This window comes from Musca autumnalis, unplaced genomic scaffold (genome assembly GCF_047663935.1).
Source record: "Musca autumnalis isolate F117 unplaced genomic scaffold, ASM4766393v1 scaffold_5, whole genome shotgun sequence".
Classification (NCBI taxonomy): Eukaryota; Metazoa; Arthropoda; class Insecta; order Diptera; family Muscidae; genus Musca; species Musca autumnalis.
In genome coordinates, this window is record NW_027412088.1 from 207,823,159 (window position 1) to 207,832,408 (window position 9,250).

A 9,250-nucleotide genomic window follows, 5' to 3' on the forward strand; every position below is an offset into this window, starting at 1 on the left:
ATTGTAGTTATTCGCCCAGCTGACAAATTTGGCTCGGGTAGGTTCTGGCCACAGCTACAACAATTTAACAGCTGTCTTTTAGCACACGGATTACTTTCACAGGGCGTAGCGTAAATTTAACAAGGCAAATGTTGCCACTGGTCAGCGTATAAATTTTGATTGGGCGTAAACGTAGCTTTATAAATTACGCCAGCATGGGTTTTAAATTTGTGATTTATGAGGAAAAATAGTTCCTACCTTTATATTGTTGGCTTTATTCTCGACACACGACTCGTGTCCTATTGTAGTGGCTTACGTTTATTTGCTTGCGACAAACCTTTTGAATTACGAATTACCTATGGATGAAATAATTTCTTTTTAGGTATTTGCTCTAAATTCTACACCTTTTTGTCACTATTTAAACTCACTTCCTTGATTATAATCCGAAGGCATGGAGGTTTGATACCAAAAACGTTAAACACACTAAACTTTTGACTGTTTATTTAAGTTTTTAACTTTTACTATGGCCAACAATACACACAATTAATAACCACACTGGCAAATTTCCACTTTACAAATGGCTGTTTTCTCTGGTTTGTTGCCTTTTATAGGTGATTATTCCCAAACATATTTCATTCCAATAATTTTAAAGTTCTAACCGTTTTCTCTTTCTATCAAATTACACAAATTATAATCCCCCATTTTCTCGACGTACGACCAACGCCGTCATGCCGTCCGTCCGCATTCAGCGATGGCAGTTAGCAGTTTCTTGTACGTACCCTGTACTGTTTAGTACGAATGATTGTGACAGCTGGTCTAAAAACTGACAGCTGACAATCAAAACATTCACGGCCGCCAACCCCCGCATAACTTTTCCCATAATCGGCAAATAAACATTAAAATTTCCGCGAAAGAATTGACTTTATTTATTTATTGTGGCCGTTTTTTTGGAGAATGAACACCCAAATTTTTGTGTCAGCATTCCGTCAACCCAACCCCAATAAAGGAATGGAATATTCGGCCGCCATCTCATATAATTATTGCTGGATGGTTATGAATCTGTGTGTGTGTGTGTGTGCGGCATACATATTGCCAAAAAATAAACAAACATTGCCTGCAATAAATAATATAAATAATGTTTTGTTCCGCCGACACCTCGCAAAAGAAAATATTTTGGAAACATCTCATCATCCCAGACCCTGTCCAGCCCCAGCTAGAACATCCCTTCCGTGAGTCCAGCCACCAGTGGAATTGCATATTGTGTTTCTGTTGTTGTATTTCTACCCATCATTTTGGTGAACGAAATCATTCACAATAGTGATGTATGTGGTAATGAAAACACAATATTGCCTGTATAGGGTACCAGCTTTGACGTGATTGGTTTTTTTGCGATTGTTATGAAAGTGGTCTGTAGGCTCTCCCGCAACATTTTAATAGAAACAGAATTGAGCCCCAGAACTGCAAGAATCTACTAATTTTTACTATTTTATCGTAGAGCAAAAAATTATAAAATACAAATGTTTGGGGAGGAACATGGTATAAGTAAAAAGGTAGATTTAAATGAAAAAAATCTATAGAGCCCTTGTTTTCCTGAATTCATAAAACTTCAAAATTAGTAAACAAAAAGGCAACAAGTGGGTTTGTTTACAAAATACCAATTTTGAGCATTTTATAAAAAACGCGAAAAATGAATGAAGGGCCAAGGTTTCTCCACATAATCGAGTTGTGGATATGATAAAATGTTTGTTTCAATAATAAGCTGAAGGATTTCTTCCATACAAATGTTCTAAAACAATTTTGAAAATCATTGAATTCTATTGTTTTTAAAATTGTTGGCATATTATTCAAACATCACACACACATACAAAGATTGTGTATATTGTTTTGACGTTTTAGGAACAGTCGAAAGAAAAAAAATTAAATTGATAGGAAGCTTTAGCTAACCTTTATAATTAAACCATGGGGAGGAATTATATTATATTTTTATATTTCTTTCTAAATATATGGCTGATGATGGCGTTATGAAATAAAAACAAATCGATGATTTTCATTCGTAATTTTACAACTTTTTTGAAGTCGTCAGGACGCCTACGTCACACAGGCAAGTTTTGTGTTTTTGACAACCAATACATAAACTCAACTGTCCTGTCAAATGTAAACGCAGGTAATTGTCCTGTCATTTATAAACCCTGTGTATTAAAGCATTCGGCTGGCTTGATGTGTGACCCTGTGGCACACAATAGCTCTGTTCCTTTACGTTCAAGAATCTTCAAGTTTTACCACTTTTTACTCGTAAAGCGTTCCTTTACTTTAGACACCATACAGTTCATATGGCAGCAGTTTTCAACTTTTACTACTTTTGCCGGTTTTGCCATTTTCAGAAGTAAAGGAACAGCCCAAATATTAATCAACAGCTGTTGTCAAATTTCAACCTAGTGGCAACTCTGTTTACAAACACGTTGTCGTCGTATATTTAATTTATTTTAAATGAAAATACAATTGAATTAAATCAGAAATTAATCACAGAGAATACCAACATGGCAGTGGAAGTAAATAAACGAAAACGTAAACACAATGATGAAAATCCAGATGAAGACGAGGGAGTTGTTGCAGTGCCAAAGAAAAAGGAAAAGAAAGCCAAGCAAGTAGAAGCCAGTGCAGATGATTCTCAACAGGATTCAGGCTTTGAACCTGAGGAGAAACCGATAAAATTCTCCAAAGATTTTAACATGACCAACTTCAGAAGCAAGTTGCGAGGTGTCAGCTTTATAACTGGTCAGTACTTCATTCATATTATCGTTGCCATTGCATGACTTGTGACGATCTTTCTTTTCCAGAGCTAAGACATTTTCTGTATCTGTGTGGAGTACGTCCGAAAACAATTGCCAAATACATTGAGAAACGTGGGAAACCTTTGGAATTTGCAGAAGCTTTGGAACGCATAGACAAAACAAATGTCTTGCACGCATCCTACATTTGTGAAGCTCTCTACTTGGTTCTCATGGAGATTTTGGGAAATCAGAGAAATCACATGGAATCAGCTGTTCATGCTTCACGTTATTTCCTCAAATCTCATGGTGCCATACTGGAACTTCTTTTGGAATCAGCACAGTTTAATCATCGTAAAATTGCTTTGAAGTTGTTAACTGCCTTTGTCTGCATAGAACCACAACTGGGCAGGCAAATTTTATCATCCTACGATATATTATCAAATAAGCGAACAATTGTAACATTTCTTTCACACTCCCCAGCAGAAGTAAAACAGATAGAGGAAGCAAAGGGTGAGGAGACAGAGACAGTACGAAAATGTTTCATACATTTTGTACTATCCTATTTGGTCGATGGAAACACCTTGCTTATACGTAACATCTTGGATCGCAATGCTTTGATAAGTGCCTTGGTGTGTGGTCTCGAATATGATGATTCAGTAACAGTTTGTGTGGTATTGAGTACTTTGAAAAAATATGTTCTTGAGTGCCCGGAAATATCCAAGACTAAAAAGATTCATGTCTTTGATGCCGTATGCTGTAAGGCACTGGTATGGCTCTATGATTGGAAGGGTCCCAAATTCTATGCTGAGCAGAATAAGAGACAGCTTAAAAGGCATCGCAATTATGGGCATTTGGTAAATCCCGATGAAAAAGAAGCTGTTTCAAGAGCTGTTCACGACTTCTTAGTGGTACTTTTAACATCACGTAAATATGGTATAGCTTTTGATACCATAACATATTTCCGTCAAAAACACAATACCATACAAGGTATGTAATTCCAAAAAAATAGTACTCAATACTATGAATACTAAAATCTTTCTTTACTTTACTTCAAATGCATAGGTCAAGTTATTGGATTTTTAAAACTTTCCTGGGAAAATGATTTGAAAAAGGATTTGATTTTGAAAATATTAGAAAACTGTCCTGATCTTTTCCGTAACACAGTACGTAACTTTGCCGGCGTTATAAATCCTAATTCTCGTGGAAATGAGGCCTGGATTAGAGCAACATACTTCCTGATAGACATCATAAACGCTTGCCATCCACGTTACTTGAAGGGGGCCTTGGATAAAATCACTATAACCGACTTTTCATATTGGATCAAGGATATTTGTTTGCCTATAGAAACCTTGGTGCATTTAAATGGCAGTGAGTTGTTGAAAAACCTTAAAATTGAATTTCGTTTGGCCAGTGTACGTTTACTATTGGCCATGTTCAAACAATACACCAACTATATGAAGGTGATTTTGCAACGAGAACAAAAAAGGGCGGCAGGATCAAATACACTGAGAAAATTCAAATTTGATATTTTAAATCATTTGCTTTTACATTTTCCACCCATTGAGAAAGTTTTGAACTCGCTTGAACTTTCAATAAAAGTCAAAGACACTAATAAGGAAGATGTTTTGAGCCATTTAGATGCAGTCTTGGATCTCATCTTACTACTATGCCAAGAAAATGATTCTTTTGTTAATAAGACATCCACAATTTTGGATTATTTGGAACTATTGCGACCTCTATATGCAGGCGAACAAAATGCCAGTCCAGAAAATGTAAAATTGGAAATGAAAGCTATTAAAACAATTTTATGGATTTCTCCCAAATCTTTGGATCCTCAAACAGATCAGTTTAGCACTGTTCTGGCATCCCTTATCAAAGGCTTTGTGCATGGTGAAATACAGACAAGTCAAGAGGCTGGTATTCTCCTTAGAACAATCTTCAAAAATACTGGTATTTTCGATTCAGGTGAATTGGAAATCGATTTTTGGCTTGAAGCATTGAAATTTATTCCCAACGAAAGTGTTCAATTAGTAACACAAGTTTTTATTGAGGTCTTTAAGGTATGTAGAAAACATATTGTTTGTATTCTTTCTGGATGTTTAATGGTAATTGTTTTTGCAGGTACTCAAAGCTGATGTTGAATGTCCAAAAACAGTGGAAACCGTAACTAATACCAAGAATTTGCATGCTCTCTTTGAAAACATTGAAAAAGGGCTATCGGTGCAGGCATACTCTGAAGCATTGTCCATTAGCAAACTGATGCCATTGATCTTCAAAGGTGTTTTAATTGGAAATGAATTGAGCAAATATTTGGAAATCGTGTGCATTCTAATGTTCCACTACTATCCAGCGGCTGAGAATGTTTTAAAATTGTATGAACAGCAGTTCAAAGAGCTGAAGCCTTACATGCAGAGTTGGTTGTCTACTAAAATTGCAGAGGAACGAAAACTTTTAGCCAAATCAGATACCTTTAAGCAAATAATTCATTTCTCTGATATCCAGCAGATGGTTTTGAAATGTTCTCAAGATTTTGAAAAAATATTCGAAAGCAAATCATCAGAAAATTTTGTTGAGTTGGAATTTAAAGGCCACACCAAGAAATTCTCACCCATTGTCCGAAACGAAAGACTCCTAATGATCTACATACAACACGTTTTATTTCATGTTGATAAATTAATGGAAAAAACATTATTAACGGAACCGCAGGCTGTCAAGAGTGCAGAATTTATAATTGATTGCTTAGAGGTTATAACAAAATCTTCCTCTCAAGAAGACAGTTCAGCAGCGTTGTATTCTGCAGATGCCGAGACTTGCTTAAATTGCATTGTAAAGTACATCTTCAATGTTAAACTGAACTCCATAAAATCTGGCGATTTGATTAACTCCACCATTGCCAGTGTTTCGTACAGAAACTATTTGAAATTCATTAGAGATTTGACGGAATACTGTAACAAACTGGAGTGCTTTGATAATTATGCTGAAAACTTTAAATTGAAATTGGTCAAGGCCTCGGCTATTTCCATAAATGAAGCAATTGAAGTAACATCTCATTCCGAGCAGTTGGAGGAATTTGTCCATTTATTGAAGACTTTTAAATTGTCAGCCAATCATTGCGGCGAGATTTTGGATACCATACTATTCAAAATGACATACAAAGATTTGTTTATAAATCAACAAAAAACCTTCTTTTACTCTGTTATTGTAGCATGTTTCCAAAGATTGGCCGAATTGAAAAAGACGTTGAACGGTGGCGATTTTATAAAGAAATTTTCTAAAATTTATTCAAACATATTCAAAAAACTGGAGGGAGACTACAACGTTGAAAACTTGGAGGAAGCCTTCTATAACTTCCTTCTTATCAACCATCAATTTATACAGGACTTGGGATCGAAATTCTTTGAGTCCTTCTTTATGGAACGTAAGCTATCAAAGTATAGCATTAAGTTGTGTTGCCTGCTTTTCGAACGTAATCCCAATTTGGAAGCTGTATTTGTGGAGCAACTGGAAAGCAACATTGATAAGAAGGAATTGATATATCCCCTACTGTCTTTGGCATTTGCAAAAAATACAAATGTAGATGCCTCACTTATGCAGAAAATCTATCAGAATTATAAGAACGGATTTATGCGTTGCATTGAGAAACCCCTTAAGGCTGGAGTAATTTACAAGGAGAACGTAGAGTCAAGCATAAAATTAATTGAGCAATGCATGCCGGTGACGGAATGTCGCGATTTCTGCAACAAACAATTTAAATTTGAAAACATTGAGACCTATCAGATGCGCTCGATATATGCCATCTATGAGAAGGCCTTCAGACATGTTGAAGAGATGTCTGTAAGATCAAACATTTTCGTTAATTTTGTCACACTAAGCGTTCAAATGTTGTCATTGGACTTGAAAATGCAAAAATTAAACCAGGAAAAACTTGACTTGGCTGCATACCAAATTGATCAGTGGTTCAAGCACGGCCTCCGTTTACAGGCCAAGTCTCAGGCGGAATCTGAGGACTCAGCCGAGTACGAAAATCAGTTTTCACCCGATTTTTCAAAGCTTTTGAAATCCCAACAATGGTTGCAATTCTGCAAGTCCTGCCTTAAGACCGGTATGCATATCAGTGAAGCTGTTGTTGAAGGCGAAACTGAGGATATATTCAATGGGCTGCTATTGAAGCTACTGGCCCATTTATGTGAGAACTTGTACGTGGACTATTCGGAGGATATTGCCGAGTCGGAAGTTGCACAAGAGCCAGCCCAATTGTATGAAATGATATATACACATTCAAAGTTTTTCGACATTGTCCTAACGAAAAGCCAACAATCCAAAGTGAAGACTCAGGTTCTGCACTTGCTATTCACACTAGCCAAAAAGTGTCCAGCAGCATTGAATGAAAAACAAATTCCTATTATATTGGGTTCGTATCAAGCACGCCTCAGTGATAGTGATCGTTATGCTTTGGCTCTTTTAAATTTGTTTGAATACTATGATTGCGGTTTGCACAAATACCGTCCCTTCATTTGGGGCGAGAGCGCCGTGGCTTTCTATTCTTTGCGTACCGACGTAGATGAAAGGGCCAAGCTGACGCAACAAGAAACGTCAATAGAACAGGTAATGTCATTGGTAGATCGTCAGATATGTGAATATACCATTGACAATTTCCCCATTTGGCGTAAATTGGATACATTACAACAATTGCCAGAAGTTGAATTTGAAAATCCCTTCATTAGGCCATGGTTGTTCGGGGCAAATGACTTGGAGAAGAAAGTGGAGATAGGAGATAATGAAATAGCAGAGCAAGAGTTGCGTCTCTGCCCCAAGAGAAAGGATATCTTTGAGCAGTGCTATGATCCAGCCTTCTTTGTGCCCCTTATGTCAATGTGTTTTGCACCAGAAACATATTCCCACCCTGCACGACCTGTACAAAATGGTTTATTGGCATTGACGTTTGCTGCTTTGTCTTCACAAGACAAAGATATGCGACTGGCTTCAGGTTGTGTACAATTGCGTTATCGTAGCCACTTTGAAAATAAGAAATTCTTCGAAAAACCCCTGTGGATACAAACCTACGAAAACATACAATCGGGTCTCAATGATTTACGTAACTCTTGGATGAAACACAAATCGAACAAGGGCACTCCCAGGGTTCCATACATTGCTGGCCTTTTTGTGGCGAAAACATTTAACTTAACCACAGATCCCACCCATCTACTTTACAAACAGTTAACTATGTATTTGAGACTGAAGAGTAGCTTCAATTTCCAGTGTATACCAGAATTTAATGTTTTGTTCTTTTCTCCCGAGGTGGAACATGAACAATTCCGCAAGTTTATTGTGGAAGTTATACGCAATGGCGTTAAATCAAGTTCAGATTTGTTTTTGCTGGTCTCCACGAATACCTTCAAGGTCTTGATGGGTTTCTATGGCAGTACCATGTCTACATTGGAGTTGAATTTGCTAATATTATCGGTATTTTCGACCTGTGTAAAGATTCCAGCTTCCAGTAAAATTATGATTGAACATATTGGTGTCATACCATGGCTGTGTTCCATTGTCTCGTCGATTGAGTTCCATCAGTTTGATGTTATAGAGGGTCTCATCAGTATAATCAACAATTTGTGGTATGCTCTGAAGGCCAATGAAAAGGAATTCCATAATTTCAATCATGTGGTCTTCGAACTGCATCGGCTCATAGTACAGCTATTGCCATTGCTATCGCCGAGAATTTCGATTTCCAATTTCTCGAAATTAATGAACATTTTAAATAAGACAGCCTTGGATTCATCGCAATACTATGCTCTTACAAGTGATCAATTGTCGAAACTAATTGGGTGTGCTGAGAAACATTTTGGTTCTTTGGTGGCGAGTATAGAATCGATATTTGAATATGGTGGAAATGGTTGTTCCTCCATTGAAAGTTATTGTAAAGAACTGTATGATTTGGGAGAAAATAGTACAACTATCAGAGCTTTGTCAAGCTTAAGGGCATATACCATTGCCTGGTGGTCAGTGTGTAAAAGATGTGATCATTCGGAGACCTCTGTACCAAGGGATGAAGTTGTAAGATCACAGTAGTGTGTTCCTTTGCTCTTTAATACAAAATTTCTGTTTAATGTTAGTGTTAAAGTGTAGCGTTTGTAAGGCATTTCTTATAAGCTTATGAATAATGTTTATGAATATGTTTTAAAGCAAAGTTCTGTATAATTTTTGAAGCACGATTTGTTGTAAGAAATTTTTAATAAAGTGCATTATTTTTAAAGTTTGGTTTTTTCTTCCTCCCGTTCCAATATAAAAATGTATGCCACATCTACCAATGTGCAACATTTGTATTGTGTAAGTTCTCTTTTTACACCATGCATACATATATGTATGTGTGTGTGAGTAATGTACGTTATCAATAAAATTGTAAATCCCCATTTAAGTAAAACCTCATAAAAATGTATTCCACACACGAAGATAAATACTTGTGAACAAAATTGGCAATACGCAAATCTTGCCAATAAGTG

The 9,250-nt window shown here is 36.6% G+C and overlaps 1 protein-coding gene across 4 annotated transcripts; it reads left to right on the forward strand.

Annotated features, from left to right (window-relative positions):
- Positions 1-801: 801 nt before the first annotated feature.
- Positions 802-9,003, forward strand: LOC141404724 (nucleolar pre-ribosomal-associated protein 1). Of its 4 annotated transcripts, none has more exons than XM_073988379.1 (5): positions 802-1,208; positions 2,506-2,754; positions 2,817-3,737; positions 3,813-4,810; positions 4,872-9,003. In XM_073988379.1, the coding sequence occupies exons 1-5, from the start codon at positions 1,115-1,117 to the stop codon at positions 8,817-8,819; spliced, it is 6,210 nt and encodes a 2,069-aa protein (XP_073844480.1). In that variant the 5' UTR covers positions 802-1,114; the 3' UTR covers positions 8,820-9,003. The 4 variants fall into 4 exon arrangements, with proteins under 4 accessions (XP_073844480.1, XP_073844482.1, XP_073844481.1 ...); XM_073988381.1 differs by having other exon boundaries at positions 802-1,040; XM_073988380.1 differs by having other exon boundaries at positions 1,204-1,301.
- The last annotated feature ends 247 nt before the right edge of the window (positions 9,004-9,250 follow it).

What these genes read in the sequence shown, in the direction of transcription:
- LOC141404724 (XM_073988378.1), top strand. Translation starts at nt 2,197, where the DNA reads ATGTGTGACCCTGTGGCACACAATAGCTCTGTTCCTTTACGTTCAAGA. An exon ending in CGGTTTTGCCATTTTCAGAA is followed by an intron (nt 2,363 to 2,505) that starts GTAAAGGAACAG and finishes AATTAATCACAG; the next exon opens with AGAATACCAACATGGCAGTG. An exon ending in AAAACACAATACCATACAAG is followed by an intron (nt 3,738 to 3,812) that starts GTATGTAATTCC and finishes TCAAATGCATAG; the next exon opens with GTCAAGTTATTGGATTTTTA.